The sequence below is a fragment of the Nannospalax galili genome, unplaced genomic scaffold, assembly GCF_000622305.1.
Source record: "Nannospalax galili isolate Female #2095 unplaced genomic scaffold, S.galili_v1.0 scaffold644, whole genome shotgun sequence".
NCBI classification, from domain to species: Eukaryota; Metazoa; Chordata; class Mammalia; order Rodentia; family Spalacidae; genus Nannospalax; species Nannospalax galili.
The window spans coordinates 1,014,360-1,034,384 of record NW_008351473.1 but is presented as its reverse complement, the minus strand read 5'-3'; the positions used below and the strand labels follow the sequence as shown (position 1 = coordinate 1,034,384).

At 49.0% G+C, this 20,025-nt stretch overlaps 1 protein-coding gene across 4 annotated transcripts in view; it reads right to left on the bottom strand.

Annotated features, from left to right (window-relative positions):
• Nucleotides 1-4,249: 4,249 nt before the first annotated feature.
• The window catches only part of Eln (elastin), a 48,039-nt gene continuing 32,263 nt past the window's right edge, over nt 4,250-20,025 (bottom strand). For 3 of the 4 annotated variants that reach the window (XM_029553676.1, XM_029553678.1, XM_029553677.1), the window contains 15 exons: nt 19,796-19,876; nt 17,461-17,529; nt 16,518-16,625; nt 16,378-16,437; nt 15,106-15,210; nt 13,454-13,492; nt 10,984-11,046; nt 10,839-10,898; nt 10,628-10,702; nt 9,546-9,584; nt 9,349-9,402; nt 7,614-7,658; nt 7,160-7,189; nt 6,322-6,372; nt 4,250-5,247 (listed from right to left, as the gene is read on the bottom strand). In XM_029553676.1, the coding sequence (XP_029409536.1) occupies nt 5,204-5,247; nt 6,322-6,372; nt 7,160-7,189; nt 7,614-7,658; nt 9,349-9,402; nt 9,546-9,584; nt 10,628-10,702; nt 10,839-10,898; nt 10,984-11,046; nt 13,454-13,492; nt 15,106-15,210; nt 16,378-16,437; nt 16,518-16,625; nt 17,461-17,529; nt 19,796-19,876 (923 nt within the window). In that variant the 3' untranslated portion in view covers nt 4,250-5,203. The remainder of the gene's footprint in view (nt 5,248-6,321; nt 6,373-7,159; nt 7,190-7,613; nt 7,659-9,348; nt 9,403-9,545; nt 9,585-10,627; nt 10,703-10,838; nt 10,899-10,983; nt 11,047-13,453; nt 13,493-15,105; nt 15,211-16,377; nt 16,438-16,517; nt 16,626-17,460; nt 17,530-19,795; nt 19,877-20,025) is intronic. The other variant, XM_017802010.2, reaches the window with a different exon arrangement.

Genomic DNA, 20,025 nt, shown 5'->3' with positions numbered 1-20,025 from the left:
ATTTATTTATTTATTTATTTGATTAGCTTACAGGATAGAATCTTGCTGCACCACACTGGAGAGGCTGAGAATCTGGTAGTCACTCAGTCTGTGAGGCTGGATGTCTCAGCAGTCTAAGTCTGGTGCTGAAGGCCTGAAGTGTTTCTGGAGGTCTGCTAGTCTTCAGTCTACACTGAAATCCAAAGAAGTTGGTTCTATCATCAGTGAAGGAATGCTACAGCAGCAAGATGAATTCACCAGTGAGAGAGAAGGAAGTGGCAAAAAGCAAAAGCCCCTTTCTGCCATGGCCTTTTGTATGGGCTGCCATCAGAAGGTAACACTTGCATTTAAGGTGGGTCTTCCGGTTTCAAATGATCCAATCAAGAAAGTTTCTTTATTTCAGTTAATTCCAGATCCAGTCAAGTTGACAACCAAGATTAACTATCACACCCTCCTACATCAATTAACAATCAAGAAAATACCCTACAGACATGACCACAGGACAGTCTGATGAAGGAAATTCCTCAGTTGAGGATTCCTCTTCCTTAGTCATGCTAATTGTGTTGAGTGATTTTTTTTTTCTTTGAGAGACCTGAACAAACATTTATTCACTCTTTCCCCTCCAGATAGGGCACTGACTACAGAACAAAGAAACAAGTCTACCCAAATATGGCTTGGTGAACTAGTGAATTCATTGGGGTCACTTACAGGAACGTGGGTGACTCAGGCAGCTGCATCACTGATTAGCTAACCCTGGCAAGAGTGACTACTCACATAATTTGCATGATTGGTGTTCCCTGCACAACTCGTAGGCAGCTCCACCACAGTCTCTTCTCCCCTAGCAGTTTCTTTCTGTTATATCTCCGTAGAGAGGGACCTTATTTTTTTTATTTTTATTTTATGTGTATGAGTGTATTGCCTGCATGTAGGTAAGTGCACCCGTTTTGTGCAATGCCCGTGGAGGTCAGAAGAGGCTGTCGGATCCCCTGGGACTGGAGTTACAGACAGTTGTTAGCTGCCATGTGGGTGCTGGGATAGGAACCCAGGGCTTCTGCAAGAACAACCAGTGTTCTTAACCGCTGAGCCATCTCTCCAGCCCTGAGAGGGACCTTATTGTAAGTTTCTTAGTTTGTTCTTGTGAGCCTCTCTGTTGTAGAACATGGTCTTCTGAGCAAAACAGCTGCCGTCTTTATCAGATTAGCCCTGTCTGCTTGCAAGAGACCATCATGATATTCAGATTTACTAAGCCGCATTATAGTTTTATCTGAATAAAGAAACATCTGTCTTTTAGCATTCATTTTAAAGCCAAGAATGTACTGGAACTCTGAGCACCCATTTCTTCAGATATCTCACAGAACTGTACTCCAGCCAGGCTTCACACATTCTTTTATTGAAACAGCTTCTTCAGAATGAATTGGGGAAGTAGAAGCTGGGATCTACCTTAATCTTATCAGAGAATCTTGCCCTTTGATTCCTAGGCCTAGAATATCACACATAACAATTTCAGAAAGACTTCTCAACTTTTCTCACTGTTTTCAATGAGAATGCTGTTTTCAGCACTTTGATATATTAATCATGCACATCCACATCCATTCACTATCTTGGGTGGAGGGCAAGGCAGAGTCCTGAGGGATTAAGGTCAGGTGTCCAGGTCACAAGTGGAGCCCATGGCTGACTGAGCTGGTTTACGTAACATAAATAGCAACTTTTTGGTTGCGAGGTTAGGTAAAAGTCTTTAGGGAAGATTATGGCCATGTTGTAAAAAGTCATTCCTACAATGATGGGTCTGTTGACTGTTGGCATTCAATCAGAGGATGAGGGGGTGGGGAGGGCCATGGGTCCTTCACCTTGGAGTCCAGTTGTTTTTCTGACTCTTTTGTATGTGTCCCTAGAGGTGTTAGAGTGTATAGACTGAGGGAGGTTAATTGAGGGAGGCTCCATCCACATATGCAGCTTTGGGGAATCCATCACCCATACTGTATGAAGACTCCAGTGTGGCTGCTTTGGGGTCCCATACACTCCTGTCTGTAGCTCTTCACCATGACTTATAAATAAGCTCAATGCACTTATTAGCTCCCTGGGGTGAGCTGTGGTGGAATTCAACTTTGGTTTGTCATTGGAAATTTATGAAGAAGGGATAGATGTTGGTTATGTCTCCCCAGGAAAGGAATTCTTGCAACATTCTCTTCTAAGGGGAAATGTTTCAATTAAGAGGAAATAGCCATACAACTCTAGGTTAGGTCTGTGAGACTTCCACGTGCGGATATTGGAATTGGCCTTGAAGCCACGCATGAACATGCATGCCTGTAATCACTGCACTAGAGGCATGAGGATTGGAAGTGTGAGGCTAGCCTATGTTATGGAGGGAGACGTCATAAACAAACAAACAGATGGACAGACAGACAAACAATCAGATAAAGAACTGGCATTGGATGTGCAAATCCTGTGCTCAGGGAAGCAGTTCATGCCAAACATATAAACTTGGGAGTTAGTTATTAAGATACATGGTATTGGGGGCTGGAGGGATGGCTCAGTGGTTAAGAGCACTGGCTGCTCTTGCAGAGGACCTGGGTTCGGTTCCCAGCACCCACACGGCAGCTCACAACCCTCTGTAACTCCAGTTCCAGGGAATCTGATGCCTTTTTCTAGCTTCTGTGGGCATTGCATGACAAAGGGGCACTTACATGCAGGCAAAACACACATACATATAAAATAAAAATAAATTTTAAAAAATTTATAGATACGTGGTATTTGCATTTTTCACTCCACTCATTTTTGTGTGTGCTTGCATGCATTCACAGCACGTGTGTAGAAGTGAGAGGATAAATTGGGGAAGTCAGTGCTCTGCTTCTACCATGTGGGTCCTGGGGATCAAACTCATATTTTCAGGCTTAGCAACAAATTCCTTAACTTGCTGAGCCATCTTACCAGCCCGGATGTGTAATTTAAAGCCATTAGGGGTAGAGGTATAGCTCAGTGGAAAAACTGCCTAGTATGTATGAGACCCAAAGTTTAATTGCCAGTACTGTGTAATATAAATACATAAATAAATAAGTAAATAAGAATCTCGATGGCCTTTTGAAAGTTCTTAGGTTAGCCATCTCTCTTTGCTTTTTTAAAAAAAATTTTTGGTTCTGGAGATGGACCTTGTTCATAGTAGGCAAGCACTGTACCTTTGACTCACGCCCCAGCCCCTCAGTGGGAGAGTCTAGGCAAGTGCTCTACCTCTGAGCCACAACCCCAGCACCTCACTGGGGGATTCTAGGCAGGTGCTCTACCACTGAGCCACACCCCAGCCCCTCACTGGGGGATTCTAACAGGTGATTTACTGATGAGTGTCAACAGCTGCCTTGGGTCAACAGACCCATATGGGCAGTGGGTTTCCCACATTAGTGTCCCATTTACCACTGGGCCTGGAGTGAGTTTAAAACATGAAAACCCACAAAGGCAGCTGGGGAGATGGCTCAGTTGTTAAAGTGCTTGTTGTACAAACATAAGATCTGAGTTTGATCCCCAGAACTGAAGTAAAAAGCAAAAAAGGGGGGCTTGGTGGTATGTACTTCTAATCTCAGCTCTGGGGAGGCAGAAGCAAGATTTCTGGGGCTTGTTGGCTAGCCTGCTTGATGAGTTCCAAGCCAGTGAGAGACCCTGTCTCAAAAGAAAGGTGAGGGAAAAAAGAAAAGAGAGGGATGGAGAGATGGCTCAGCAATAAGAGCACTGGCAGCTCTTGAATAGGACTTGGGTTTGGTTCCCAGCACTCACATGATGGCTAACAACCATCATGTGACAACTGGCTAACTCCAGTTCCAGGGGATCCCTATGCCCTCTTCTGGCCTCTGAAAGAATTGCATAGGTACACTTACATACATGCAGGCAAAACACTTATACATATAAAAAATATATACAATAAACAAAAAAGGAGGATGGCACCTAAGAAGTGACAGTGTTGTCCTCTGGCCTTTACACACATGCACACACACGTGCATGTGTACCCAAACACACACATGAACACACAAACACACAAAACCACAAGGAAGCCCAAGACAATTTCCTTTAAAAGGTTTTCATTTATTAGTCTTTTTTTTTTTCTGAAGCAGTTAATTCTTTTCTTTCATTTTTAAAAATGTGTGTTTCATTCAGAGTTATATCAAAGCGATTAAAATGAATTTTCTCCTGAGGATACAGTTCCCCAGATTAGAAATTTTTTTTCAATTAATCACAAAAATAAAACCCAAAGAGCACACCAACAATCAAACATCATCCCCAAATATCCAGGACAAAAAATAAAATATTTATTGATCTATCACAGCGAGACACAAAGAGGTGGGCAGGGTCAGGGAGTGAGACGTGTTCTGTAATAAGTGGCTCCAGGGAGGGACAGGGGATACAGTACTGCATGTGGGGAGGAGAGTCCTGCCCCAGCCCCCACAACCTCTTGCACCCCGGACCAACATTGGGGGTGTGTGGTGGGGGTGGGAGCAGGGTACAGGCTGCCATGACGGGTGAATCAGGTTGATGGTGGGTATACCCTGCCAGCTAATGGTACAGGCAGTCAGCTGGGAATCAGGACAGACGGATGGATGAACGGATGCCCAGGTGGATTCCACAAGAACAAGGAAGCTATTCCCAGTGTAGGGGAAGACTTATGATTCCAAGATGCCCCTGATGTGGGGGACAGCTATTGGTAAAGGAAGGGACCCTAAGGGAGAGGGACCCTGTGACCGAATCCAGCATCAAGGCTTCCGGTACTTGGGTACCAACGGAACACAGCCACGGATGGCTCCTGGTGGGCAGGGGGAGGTGTGACTGCCCATCAAACATGTGCACCATCTTAAGAGAGGGGCTCCAGAAAATGGGGGTCCCCATGAGCTGCCCTTCCCTCCTCCCTCCCCCCAGGAGGAAGAAGCACCAACGTGTAGCACCGATTTCCCTTGGAGATGGAGACTGTGTTTGGGGTGGGGGGAGCTCCTGGGTGGGAAGGGATGGGGCACCCGCCTTGGCCTTTGATATGGGGGGTCTTTCCGGTTAGGGGGTACGTGGCTGCTGCTGTTTCATTTCCTTGTCTTGTGGGTTTCCAAGGCAGCTGGCTTGCCGTCCCCTTCCGGATGGGGGTCAGGGGAATGGAGTCCGGGGTGGGAGTGGGGGTGGTCATAGAAGGTTTACATTCTCCATGAAGCAGTAGCACCAACTTTGATGAGGTCGCAAGTCAGGGGTCCCCAGAAGATCACTTTCTCTTCCGGCCACAAGATTTCCCGAAGCAGCCCGCACCTGGGTCAGAAAGGGTGTATTTTGTTGTTCAAGTGCTGCCTGTTCTGTTTGCCCCCATCCCTGACTTAGAGAAACCAAGAGAAGCATTTCTTTCCCCTTTACTTTCTTTCTTGTCTCCCTCCCTCCCTCCCTCCTTTCTTTCCCTTCTCTCTGTCCCTTTCTCTTTCCTTTCCTATATTAAAATTTTTTTTGTATTTATTTTTATTTTATGTATATAAGTGTTTTGCCTGCATGTATATAAATGTACCACATGTGTGCAATACACACAGAGGCTAGAAGGTGTCAAATCCCCTGGAAATGGAGTTTCAGACAGTCGTTAGCTGCCACATGGGTGATGGGTACCAAATCCAGGTCCTCTGCAGGAGTAGCCAGCATTCTTAAACACCGAGCCATCTCTCCAGCTCGCTCTCTCTCTCTCTTTGAGGCAGGGTCTCATGTAGCTCAAGCTGGCCTCACACTATGCAGCTATGGATGACCTTGAACTCCTGATCCTTCTGCCTGTACTTCCTGAGTGCTGGGATTACAGGTATGCACCACCGTGCCTGGTTTATGCAATCCTGGGAATGTAACCCAGGGCTTTGTGATACTTGGCAACCAAATTATATCTCAGCCTCATCTTTTCTTTTCTTTTTTTCTGTATGGGAGGAGGGTGTTGTTGGGATAGTCTCACTTAGAAGCCCAGCCTGGCCTTGAACTCACACTTCTCCCGCTTCAGGTTTCTGAGTGCCAGAAGTACAGGCAGGCGGCCCTGTTTGACAAACTTGCTTTTAGGGATAGCCTGGGGTAGGAGGCAACACAGTCTGGTAGTTTCTGTTAATTTAACAGGAACTAGGTGTGGATTGTTAGTGCCACCTGGTGGCAGCAAGCAAGCTATTGGGAAAGACCTATCCCTGAAGCCCATCCAGGAAGTCCTTCCCACTTCCTGTCTCTCCTGGCTCCTCCATGCAGATAAGGGTCACCAACAAGGCTGTTCAGGCCTTGCTGGGGTGAGCACTGAGGCGCTTGGACCTGCTCTCAGCTCTGAATATGTGCATTAGAGGTGCTTCCCCTCTGATTTTAACTCTTCCTCCTCACCTTGGTATCCCAGGGCTCCAAGGGCTCCTCCATAGGACTTTGGGGGTTTTCCTGTGGGGGAATGGAGGATGAGCAGATAATAAAGTTTGGGGAGGGGGCTGGGCTCCCTTGTCTCTCCCAGCATCTTTGTGTGTTTGCTCTGCCTTGTCTTTGTAGGTTCCTAAGACCTCCCTGCCCAACAGCTCCCCAACCCTGCCCAGCCATACCCTTCTCCCTCACAGCCAATCTCCGTAGTACTGGAGAGGGAACCTGGGCCAAGTGAGTCCTAGGCAGGTGTTCTACCACTGGGCTACGCCCTCAGCCCTTCTAGGTAGGTGTTCCACCACTGAGCCACACCCCCAGCCCTCACTGGGGGATTCTAGGCAGGTGTTCTACCACTGACCCACACCCCAGCCCCTCACTGGGGGATTCTAGGCAGGTGTTCTACCACTGACCCACACCCCAGCCCCTCACTGGGGGATTCTAGGCAGGTGCTCTATCACTGACCCACACCCCAGCCCCTCACTGGGGGATTCTAGGCAGGTGATCTACCACTGACCCACACCCCAGCCCCTCACTGGGGGATTCTAGGCAGGTGTTCTACCACTGAGTCACATCCCAGCCCCTCACTGGTGAGTCTAGGCAGGTGCTCTACCACTGAGTTACATCCTCAGCCCTTTAAAGAGAGGTTTTAAAAAACTTTGAGACAGAATCTTGCTAAGTTGCTCAGGCTGTCTGGAACTCTCTCGGTAGTCCAGGTTGGCCTTGAACTTTTTATCCTCTTGCCTCCCCACAGCTGAGATTCCAGGCCTGCACTACCATTCCTAGATTATGAGATGCCTTTTTATTGCAGACTCACCACCAACTCCCAGGCCTCCAGCTCCACCACCTACAAAGGGAGGAGAAGGGCTGTCAGTGCACCTATTTCTGGGAACCCACCAAACCATCCCTGTTTGGATCGGGACGTGTTGTGAGAAGGGTCAGGTCTTGGGTTTGGGTAGCTCTGTCTCTGCTCACTGTGTGACTGTGGAGCATTGCCTAGAAGTCTCTGAACCTCAGTGTGCCTGAGGTGGGGCATGGTGGGGAAGCCATTTACCCCCAGGGACCCTGAGAGAGGTGAAAGGCGTTTTAGAAAAGCTGATGTAATATCTCTTCTACTTAGACAGGAAGGTGCCAGAAGGAGGGGAGGGCCTTATGTTAGTCTTATCTTGGGGTCTACCCAGAATTAGCTTAGCTCTTCAGAGCAGATGGGGGCAGAGCTCAGAACAACCCCCCCTCCCCTCCAGGGAAGGGGCCAGGGCACTTAGGCATACCTGGGTAAATTGGAGACAGTCCAAAGCCAGGTCTGTCCGCCACTCCTGCACGAGAGATTTGGGGTTGGTGGTGGGTGGCAGCAGGCCTTTGTTACCCAGCCTCACTGCCTGGGACCACCTCCTTTCCACCACTTCTGTTCTACCTCAGCCACATTCTTTGTGTGTGTGCAGTGTATGTGTGTGTACATGTGTGCATTTGTGTGTGTACACATTTATGTATGGGGGGCTAGAGGTTGACATCAGCTGTCTTCCTTAATTGCTGTCCACATTATTATTTATTATTATTATTATTATTTTGATTTTTAGACAGGATCTCCCTATAGCCCCAGCTGGCCTGGAACTTGCTCTGGAGTCTAGGCTGGACTTGATCTCACAAAAATCCACCTGCTTCTGCCTTCTCAGTGCTGGGATTAAAGGTGTATGCCACCATGCCTGACTTTTTTTTTTTTTTTTTGAGATAGGGTCTCCTTGTTAGCCCTGGCTGGCTTGGAACTCACTATGTAGAGCAGCTTGGCCTTGAACTCACAGAGATCCACCTGCCTCTGCCTTCTCAGTGCTGGGATTAAAGGCATGTGCCACCATACCCAGTGGTGCCTGACTTTTTTTATTTTAGAAATTTATTTTTATTTTATATGTATGAATGTTTTGCCTGCCTGGATATAAGTGCACCTGTGTATGCAATGCCCACAGAGACCAGAAGAGGGCGTTGGATTCCATGAAACTGGAGTTACAGATGGTTGTTAGTTGCCTTGTGGGTGTTGGGAATTGAACTGAGGTCCTCTGCAAGAGCAGTCAGTGCTCTTAACTGCTGAGCAATCTTTCCAGCCCCTATTTTATTTTCATTTTAAAACTATTTTGTGATTTTTATTTTATTTTATGTGTCTGAGTATATTGAGTATATATTGCATGCATGTATGTAAGTGCACCCATGTCATGCAGGTCATAAGAGGGGGTTGGATCCCCTGGAACTAGAGTTAGGGACAGTTGTTAGCCACCATGTGGGTGTGGGAACTGAATCTGGGTCCTCTGAAAGAGCAGCCAGTGCTCTTAACCGCTGAGCCATATTTCCAGCCTCTATTTTATTTTTAAATTATGTGTCTGTGTGTATCTGTATGTGGGTATGTGTGCATAAATGTAGTACCCTCACAGGCCAGAACAGGTTGTCAGATCTCCTGGAACTGGAGTTACAGGTGGTTGTGAGCCACTCAGTGTGGATTCTGGGAACTGTATTCAGATTCTCTAGAAAAGTAGCAAGTGTTCTTAACTGCTGAGCCATCTCTCCAGCCCTCTACCTTATTTTTTGAGGCAGGGTCTCACTGAACCTAGTTTACTGATTTGGTAGCATTTGCTGGGCCAACAAACTCCAGGGATTCTCCTGTCTCTGCCTCTCCATCTTGGGCTTTTTATATGGCTACTGGAGATTGAACTCAAGTTCTCAAGCTTTCCCAGCAAGTGCTTTACCCACTGAGCCATCACCCCAGCACCGGTCACTTTCTTAACTTGTTCCCACCTCACAACCCCAAGTGGTGTCCTGTGGCTTTTGCTCTGAGCTTGGCCAGTGCTATCCATGACTGAGGGGACACTTCCTCTGTCCAAGCTGTCATCTGTCCTAGAGTGACTTGTCTACCCCCACCCTTGGGTCTTCATGTGGACATGGAGTCAAGGAGCTCTGCCATAGCCAGAGAGGTACCCCTAGACCTGGGTGGAGCTGAGGACCCTACAGAGCTGGGCATACCTCCACCTAGGAATGGCCTGGCAGCTCCTAGGACACCTCCTAGACCAGCAGCACCTGAAGAGAGGATAGAAGGGAGGTCAGGACAAGATGCAAGGCTGGTAGTGCTGACATGCTGGGTAAGACCTTCTGGGGTATTGTGAGCCTGGTGGGTGTGGGTAACGGGGATGGGGGTGGGAGAGGGCATGGGGGATACTCACCATACTTGGCTGCTTTAGCAGCTGCAGCTGGGGACACACCTGGAGGGAAGGGACACAGGAGGGCTCAGGAAGGCCATCTCCATCCTGCACTCAGGACCTGTCAGCACCTGCCCCTGACTTGTCCTCTCTCATCCCACCATCCCTCCTCCTTCACCCAGCCATCCATCCAATAGCTTTGTGTGTGTATGTGTGTGTGTGTGTGTGTGTGTGTGTGTGTGTATGTGTGTGTGTGTGTGTATGTATGAATGCATGTGTGTGGTGCTGGGAATGGAACCCAGGGTCTAATGCTAGGTAACTACTCTACCACTGATCCATGCCCCCAACCCCTCACTGGAGTTCTAGGCAGGTGCTCTACTACTGAGTCACACCACCAGCCCCTTGTGGGGGATTCTAGGCAAGTACTCTGTCACTGAGCCATGCCCCCATTCCCTCACTGGAGGATTCTAGGCAGGTGCTCTATCACTGAGTCATGCCCCCAGTCCTTCACTGGCAAATTTTAGGCAAGTACTCTTCCACTAAGCTAACTCCCTAGACCTCCAGTAGTCTTTATTAAGCTCCTACTGTATACCAAGTCTTGGGAGAGCATAATAGTTAGTTTGTGTAGGTGACCCAGTGGCAGAGAGAAGAAAGAGGAGGAAGGAACACGTCTACTATAATGGCACAGACTCTGGTCAAGTAATTTTTCTCCAGTCTGATTTTCTTGTTTGGAAATGGATCTGACCATCATTATGCTAATGAGCTCTCACTTATAGTAGTTGGTGGGTTGAAAGAAAGAATATAAGATTTAGTACCTCCATGTCAAGGGACAGCCCCAGCTCCTGCCTGCCTAAACCTACTGCCCCTTTGCTTTGAGACAGAGTCTCATGTAGCTCAGGCTGACCTTAAACTTGCTATGTAGGCCAAGCTAGCCTCCAACTCATGATCTTCCTGCCTCAGTCTCCTGGGTGTTGGGATGATAGATGTGTGTCTTCAATCTTTGCTTCCTTCTGTCTCTTTTACACACAGCACACACACACACACACACACACACACACACACACACACACACACACACACCTCTCACTAACTCACTGATTCCTTACCTCCAAGACCCGTAGCACCAGGGATCACTCCAGCCCCGAGGCCTCCAGCTCCCAGTCCACCCACACCAACTCCACCTGTGGAGAGAGCCATGCACTCTGTTGGCGAGGTCTCCCTGAGCTCCCAGGACCCTTCCATGGCACCAAGTGGCCAGGAGGTGGTCTGGGCCATGGGGGCTCAGGGACAGGTGGGGAAGGCGGAGCTCTTCCTCACCATATTGAGCAGCTTTGGCAGCAGCTTTGGCAGCAGCTTTGGCAGCAGCAGGTGCAGCTCCTAAGGACACAAGGGACTCAAGGAGGGCTTGCTTGGCAATCACAGTCTCCATTCCCGTCCAGCCCACACTGGAATGCCAACATACCTGCGACACCACCAGGAACACCAACTCCGCCAAGACCCCCAGGCACTCCGAGGCCACCAGCACCTGCAGCGCCCGTGGAGAGAAGACAGGGTCAGCCCACATTTTTTGGTTTGTTTTTGTCACTTGTAGCTCAGGCTGGCATTGGACTCCTTCTATAGCCCAGGATAAATGACCTTACTCCTGATTCTCTGCTCCTACCACTGCTGGGATTATAGGTATGTACCACTATGCTTGGATTTCATTTTTCCTTTTATTCTATCTAAGTTCCTGAGGCTGGCTGCCCTCAAACTCATGATCTATCTGTGTCAGCCTCCTGAGTACCAAGATGACAGGACTTGCTACCATGCCTGCCTTCAGTCTCTTGTTTCTGAAAAATGTGCCTGTACCCCAGGGACACAAGGCAGACATACAACAGAGGCCTGTGGGAGTCTAGATAGGTGTTCTACCACCAAGTCATACTTCCAACCCCTTACTGGGGGATTCTAGGCAGGTGCTCTACCACTGAGCCACACCCCCAGTGCCTCACTGGGGGATTCTAGGCAGGTGCTCTACCACTGAGCCACACCCCCAGTGCCTCACTGGGGGATTCTAGGCAGGTGCTCTACCACTGAACTATATGCCAAAAGCCCCTTACTGGGGGACTCTGGGCAGGGGCTGTACCCCTGAACCATACCTCCAGCTCCTTACTGGGGACTCTAGGCAGGGTCTCTACCACTGAGCTATATTTTTATCCCTTTTTAATTTGTTCTTTGAGATAGCCTCTTGCTATATCTCCCAGACTAGCTTTGAACTTGGGTTCATTCTTCCCCAGCCTCCCAAATACTGGGCTGACAGGTGTGAGCCACTATACCCAGCTGTCATCCCATTTTGGACATGCAAAGGCTAAGGCAAAGGAGAGGTTAAGCAATACCATGTCTGAGACGGGGCCACTGCTTTTCCCTGACAATGTCTGTTGACTCAGGCTATGAGCAGCCAGCAAGGAACAAGAGGCTGTGGGTGATCAGGGGATGTGCGCGCGCGTGTGTGTGTGTGTGTGTGTGTGTGTGTGTGTGTGTGTGTGTGTGTGTTGGAAGCAAGGAATGGGATTTTTCCAAGGTGGAAACTGGCCCCAAAGAGATGGACTGTGGCCAGTTGGTGCATCCCTGGCAGATGCCTCCTGCCTAGCCCTTTAGAGGCCAGGAATGTGGAGGCCATAGACAGTGTGGGTCTGACCAGAGTGCCAAGTGGCAAGGCAGGTGGGTCTGCCACGTCCTCCAGGCTGGCGGGTGTTGGGTGAAATCACACTGACAGGAAGGGAGGGAGTAGGCTTGGGGAGGCCTGGACAAGGAAAACTGACGACTCCTTGGCTCAGCCAAAGGGAGAAGAGGCTGAAGCTGCCCAGCCTTCTGGTACCAACAGAGCTGGAGAAGCTGTTAGGGTCATAGGGGACTTTGGTTGTCTTCAAAGGGGGGCTGGAAATGTGACAATTGTGTAGTTGGCGAGACAGAGTTTTTCCATAGCCAGTTGACCTTGAATGCTCTGTGTAGCCAAGGATGACCTTGAACTTCTGATCCTGCCTCTACCTCCAGAGAGCTGGGATTACATGTGTGTACCTCCATGTCTGGTTTATGTGGTGTAGGGAATGGAAGCAGGGCTTCATCCATGCTAGGCGAGCATTCTACCAACTGGGCTACATGCCTAGTCCAGTTTAGTTTTTTTGTTTGTTTGTTTGTTTTGTTGTTTTTTTTTATTTTGAGTAAGGATCTCTCTGTAGCCCTAGCTGGCCAGGAACTCACTATGCAGTTCAGACTGGGCTTAATCTCACGAGATCCACCTGACTCTGTCTCCCGAGTGCTGGGATTAAAGGCGTGTGCCACCATGCCTGGCCTCAGTTTGGTTTTTTTGAGTCATGGTCTCATGTAGCCCAGGCTGGCCTTGAACTTGCAATGTATCCAAGGATGACCTTAAACTTCTGACCCCCTTGCCTCTACCTTCCAAGTGCTAGGATTATAGGCATGTACCATGAAGCCTGGCCCCACAGATGTTTTTGACTGTTACAGGGGTTTGACGTACTACAGGCAGGTAGTACTCAGGTTTGAGTAGGCAGGTGCCAGGTCTGTGACTGTCATTCAGATGTCCCCCAAATGGCCTTTCTCTCTCTTGAGCATCTCTGCCCAATGCTGTCGAGGCCTTGAACTTGCAATGTATCCAAGGATGACCTTAAACTTCTGACCCCCTTGCCTCTACCTTCCAAGTGCTAGGATTATAGGCATGTACCATGAAGCCTGGCCCCACAGATGTTTTTGACTGTTACAGGGGTTTGACGTACTACAGGCAGGTAGTACTCAGGTTTGAGTAGGCAGGTGCCAGGTCTGTGACTGTCATTCAGATGTCCCCCAAATGGCCTTTCTCTCTCTTAAGCATCTCTGCCCAATGCTGTCGAGGCTGTCAGGGTGGCAAGGTGACCAGGTGGTGTCGAGCCCGTACTTACCATATTTAGCTGCTTTTGCTGCTGCCAGGGATCCGGGTACTATGGAAAAGGGAAAGAGAAAAATAGCACCTGGGCTTTGTGCCTCTTCCAGAAGCCCACCCCGACTTTCTTCACCTATATCATATTTAAAAAAATATTTTATTTATTATTTTTATTTTATGTGTATGAGTGTTATGCCTGCATGTAGGTAAGTGCACCTGTGTCATGTAATGCCCTCGGAGGACAGAAGAGGCTGTTGGATCCCCTGGAACTGGAGTTACGGACAGTTGTTAGCTGCCATGTGGGTGCTGGGATTCGAACCCAGGTCTTCTGCAAGAACAGTCAGTGTTCTTTAACCACTGAGCCATCTCTCCAGCCCCTATATCATATTTTTAAAGCCCTGAACCCCTGTGGTATCCCAGCCAAGTGGTCCCACCAGGAGGTATACGGCTCCAGCATCTAACCTAATGACATATTTGTCTAAGGACATAATATGAATGTATAATATAAATGTCTAATGACATTTCCCATCTTGTCTGAGACTCTGAGAGGACTGACCTATGTCTTTTGTTTTTATCGGCCTGCTTCTGTATACCCTCCCCACTTTCCCCAGATCCAGTGTGGCCTGCTGGACTCTGGGAACAGATAACCACATAATGAGGAACTGGAGTTCCTAGTGGACTCCTTGTTCTAGAGCATTGTGGAAGGAGAGCAGGGCTGGCCTGGAAGGAGAGATTTCCACCTTCTTTCCCCTGGATAGAAGATAAGGCTTTTGGATAGTGTGATGATCTGTCATATATCCCTCTGAACACAACAACAACAACAATAACAACAAAATTCACAGCCTGCAGTCATTTGTTTGGCTAGTCACTCCCCACCTGTACTGGAGATGGAACCCAGGGCTTCCTGCATGCTAGGTAAGTGCTCTTTCACTGAGCTACTCCAAAACCCCTCACTGGGGAATTCTAGGCAAGTGCTCTACCGCTGAACCATACTTCTAACCCTTCTCTGGGAGATTCTAACCAAGTGTTCTACCACTGAGCCACACCCCAGCCCCTCACTGGGGGATTCTAGGCAGGTGCTCTACCACTGAGCCACACCCCAGCCCCTCACTGGGGGATTCTAGGCAGGTGCTCTACCACTGAGCCACACCCCAGCCCCTCACTGGGGGATTCTAGGCAGGTGCTCTACTACTGAACCACATCACCAATCCTTGTTTTTTGTCTTTTGTTTGGTTTTGAGATAGGGTCTCACTAAGTTGTCCCTTCTGGTCTTGAGTTCTCTCTATAGTGCAATCTGTCCTTCAACTTGCAAATCTTATGCCCCAATCTCCTGAGTAGGTGAGGATGAGCCTGTACCACCACACTGGTACTTATTTGTTGGTTTTTTGTTGTTGTTTTTGAGACAAGGTCTCACTGTGTAGCCATAGCTGGCTTAGAACTTGCTATGTAGAGCAGGATGGTCTTGAACTCACAGAGATTTGCCTGCCTCTGCCTCCTGAGTACTGAAAGCATGTACCACCACCACTCCTGGCCTCATCTGCTTTTGATGCTAAGGAAAATCTAATGAGACTGTATCATGCACTAGGTAGGGAGGTGATCCTTGGAGGAGGGGATGCCTCTTCCGTCTGAGCTCAGGGGCACTTTATCCATAACTCCTAGATGACTCCTTACCTGCTCCAGCCCCAAATCCAGGGACACCAGCTCCAACTCCATATCCAGGGACACCGGCACCAACCCCAAATCCAGGAACACCAGCCCCAAGGCCGGCAGCGGCTCCTGCAGAGAGTTGGGAGGGGTGGTGACAGTGGGTAGGGATGCACCTCTGCAGGAGGTGTCCTGTCTCAAGAGTTGTCAGCCCCAGGGGAATGGGTCCCAATGGGAGCAGTAGCCTTGTCCCCAGCCTTGTCCTTGTCTGCAGACTGCCCTCAGAGTCCATTTTTTATAGTCCATTGGAAGGGGCTTCCGAAGATTCCCACAGACCACAGGGCCGAGCCTTGTCAGGGTAAAGGTAAAGGTTTCATACTGAAGACCCCACTCCCTTTCCTACCTCACTTCCTGCTTTTCCTACTTGGATGAACTATTTGTCCCCTAAATACTGGGACCTTGTATATACTAGGTAGGTGTTCTGCCATTGTGCCATGCCCCTAGTCCTTCACTGAGGATTCTAGGCAGGTGTTTTACCACTGAGCCACACCCCAAGCCCCTCACTGGGGGATTCTAGGCAGGTGCTCTAACACTGAGCCATGCCCTCAGTCCTTCAGTAGGACATTTTAGGTAGGTGTTCTGCTGCTGAACTATAGTCACAGCCTCTCACTAGGGGATTCTAGGCAAGGGCTCTAACCACCTAGCTAACCTTTAGTCCTTAGTATTTTAAGATAGAGTCTCACTATGCAGTTCAGGCTGGCCTTGAGTCTTTATCACCTTCTCTTTTGAGTGCTGCGATTATGGACCTGAACTACCACACTCAGCTTTCCCTCCCTCTCTCCAGGATCTCATGTAGTACAGGCTGCTCATGAAATCACTATGTAGCCAAGAATGACCTTGAACTTCTGGTCCTCTTGCCTCTACCTCATGAGTGTTGAGATTACAGACATGTGCTACCATGCTTGGTCTACACAGTGCTGGGGATGGAACCCAGGACTTCCTGCATGCTAGACAATCACTCTACCAACTGAGCTGTATGTCCAGTCTGAACCTGTTTATTCTCTAACAACCTTCTGCATGTATTTGTGCCACTAACTCCCACACTTGACACATGAGGTAAAGGAATCTCAGAAATCACTCAGCTATCTTGGAATACAAGACTTGACCCTAGTCTCCTCTCTTGTTGAATCTGTGCCTCGGAGCCGTCTTCTTGTTGTCATGGAGACCTAAAGATACCGAGGCTAAGTAGCCCAGACAGATGGGTGGGGACAGGAGGGAGAGATGATGGTATATACTCACGGTACTGGGCTTTAGCAGCTGCCTTAGCAGCCGATTTGGCTGCAGCTGGTGTCCCTGCTCCTGAAGAGAGAAGAAAAGGGTTCAGGATGATACCCATGGAGGTGCCGGGAACTTCCAGGCCCACCCATCCATGTTGTCACCTATAATCCCACCAGGAACAATGCCGGTAGCAGGATCAACTCCAATACCAGGAACAATACCACCAGGGACAACTCCACCAGGAACCTGGCCAACACCAGGACCCAGCCCTACAAGACAAGCCATAACCAGTTGTTAACCCAGGCCCAAGCAACAGAGGGCAGAAGCCAATGACAAGAGCCCTGAGCTGACAATCAGGAGCTGGGGATTTAATTCTAGCCCTGACAAAGACTTTCTGCGTGACTTTGGAGCCAGTTATTGTCTCTTGCTGGGGCCATCCTTGCTACTCCATAATCAGAGTCAAATGCAAATTCATCAGTTTGTCACCTTTCAAGGGAAAAGGAGATCTTGGAGACTTACTTGGTCAAGGATGGTGAGGACAAGAGGTATGTAGTAGGTCCCACCACCCCCGGGGTACTGAAGAATGAACCTCAGGCCTTTCACATGCAAGCCAAGTGCTCTAACACTGAACCACACCTCCAGCCCTTCACTAGGGCATTCTAGACAAGTGCTCTACCATCAAGCCACTCCACCAGCCCCTTACTGGGGGATTCTAGGCAAGGGCTATACCATTAAGCCACAGCCCTAGCCCCTCACTAGGGGATTCTAGGCAGGCATTGTATCATTGAGCCATGTCCTCAGTCCCTCAGTGGCAGATTGTAGGCATCCCTAAAGGGGATCAGGTAAATCAAAAGGTGCTAGAAAAGCCCACATTCAGAGTTGGGGATGTAGCTTAGTTGGTAGAGTGCCTGCCTAACATGCTGGGTTCCATTCCCACCACTGTGCTTTATAAACTGGGTATGGTTGTGCACACCTGTAATCCCAGCTCTTGGGACATAGATGCAGGAGGAACAGAAGCTCAAGGTTATCCTTCACTCTTCAGCAGGAGATATGAGAGGACCATGGTCTGGGGCCAAGGGTCAGGTGCAGTTGGGGACCACTTACCATACTGGCCTGCTTTGGCAGCTGCTTTGGCAGCTGCAGCTGCTGCTGCAGCTGCTGGAGTCCCTGCTCCTAGATGAATAAAGATCACAGAAGGAGATGGTTCCCAGCACTCCTCCCCAGTGTGACCCATCCTTTCCAGAATTTCCTGTGGGCATGTGTCCCTTTCTGGATACCATGGCCTCATACTGGAGCCAGGGAAGGAAGCTAATGGTGGGTGACCTGTGCTCTTGACATGGTACTGAAGATGTACTCTGGCACCTGGGCATGCCCCTGCCTTGGACTTCAGTGCTGAGCTGAGAGGCAGCTCAGTGGGATTCCAGTCCCACTGCTCTGGAGGCAGGGGACTGGGAAGGGACTGATAATTCTCTAGAAAATCTGGACTAAAAGATTTGTGAGATTTCCCTTGTGCTGGATAGCTTTATGTCAACTTGACACACCTGGTTTAAGGGAGCCTCAATTGGGGAATTGCCTCCATTGAACTGGACAGATATGGCCTGTAGCCATGTCTGTGGGGCATCTCCTAGATTGTTGTGTGATGTGGGAGGGCCCAGCCCATTGTGGGTGGTGCCACCCCTGGGCAGGTGGGCTTATGTTGTATAAGAAAGCAGGCTGAGCTAAGGCCAGGGGAGCAAGCCAGTAAGCAGCATTCCTCCATGGCCTGTGCTCCAGCTCCTGCCTCCAGGTTCCTGCCCCGAGTTCCTATCTTGGGCTCCCTGATGAACTGTGACCTGGGAGATATAAGCTGAATAAAGCCTTTCCTCCCCAAGTTAGTAGTGGTTAAAGTGTTTTGTTACAGCAATGGAGAAACAAACTAGAACATCCCTGTAAGGATACTCTTACATAAAAAAATTCCTAGTAGTACCTGTATCCAAAGCTGTTGTGTGTATGTGTGTGCAATATGCATGCATGGGTGCATGTGAGTAGGTCTGAGATTGGCATCCATTGTCTTCCTCAACCACTCTTCATCTTAGATATTGAGGAAGGGTCTTTTGCTGAATCCAGAAAGTACCATTGTGGATAGTTCAACTTGTCAGCTTGCTCCAAGGATTCTGTCTCTGCCTCCCACAATCTGGGATGACAAGGAGGTCACCACACCTACCTGACTTTTGAAATTAAAAAAATTTATATTATTTTTATTTTATGTGTATGTATATGAGTATTTTGTCTGCATCTATATAAGTGTACCTGTGTCATGCAATGCCCACAGAAACCAGAAGAGAGCATCAGACCCCCTGGAACTGGAGTTACAGATGGTTGTTAGCCACCATCTGGGTGCTGGAAACTGAACCCAGGTCCTCTGCAAGAGCAGTCAGTGTTCTTAACCACTGAGTCATCTCTCCAACTCCTACCCACCTGACTTTGAAAAATTAATTTCATTGTGTGTGTGTGCGCGTGTGTGTGTGTACGTGTGTGTGTATGTGTGTGTATACAAGCATGAGTATGCCACAGCATGCACGTGGAGGTCAGATGACAATCTTGGGAATTGGTTCTCTCCTGCCACCTTGTGGGATCTGGGGATTGAACTCAGGTCCTCAGGCCCATGTATAAGTGTTTCCACTGCTGGCTCCACCCAATTTCTATGTGAGTTCTGGGGACCTGAACTCTGGTCCTCACACTTGCAAGGCAAGTGCTTTACCTGCTCAGTCATCTCCCTACCTCTCTCTGTCTCTCTGTCTTCCTTTGTGCCTGCCTCTCTCTGTGTCTCTGTCTCTGTATCTCTCTCTCTCCTCTCTCCTCTTCTCTTTGTACTGTTTTTCCTCTCTCTCTCTCTCTCTCTCTCTCTCTCTCTCTCTCTCTCTCTCTCTCTCTCTCTGCAGTACAGGGGATGGAACCCAGGTTCTTTACACACTAGGCGATCACTCTACTGAGCCACATTCCCAGCCTTGGCTCCTTTCTGGAGGAAACACAGAAGAGCATTTTTCTCCCAGAAAGTTTTTCTTTGGCAAGGGGGAAAAAGGCACAACAGAAAAGGGCATCCCTGAATGTCAAGGTACCTCTGATTGATGACTAGTAAAGGAGAAAGAACCCAAGGTCACCCAAAAGTGAGGGGTCCTCTGTTGGTAAGGAACTAGAAAGGCCCCAGGGGTATAAGCCAGACCACCCAACTCTAGGTGACTCAGGAATTTGCCAGAGTTGGCTGAATCTCCCAGGGCAGGGAGGTTCTTGTCAGGTATCAGCCACCAGGTACCTATGGAGAGCTCTTGCCCTCATCACTGCTTCAGGGGAAACTGCCCCTCTTCCCCATCTCTGGGATCATCTGTAAAGTGATGCCAGTTCCCAGGGTTCCTTCTATGAGACAACCTGAACCCATCTCAGTGTGGGAAGCACAGCTTACCTGGCACTCCTCCAGTGCCTGGCACACCTGGAATTGCTCCGGGTACTACACCTGGCACCAGGCCTCCCAGGGCTCCAGCTCCTGGAGGAGAAAAGAATACCCAGTGCCCATCTCACCCATCCATCCAATCATCCATCCATATAATCATCCACCCACCCATCCATCCATCCAATTATCCATCCATCCATCTGTCCATCTGTCTGTCCGTCCATTCATGGCTGGATGGATAC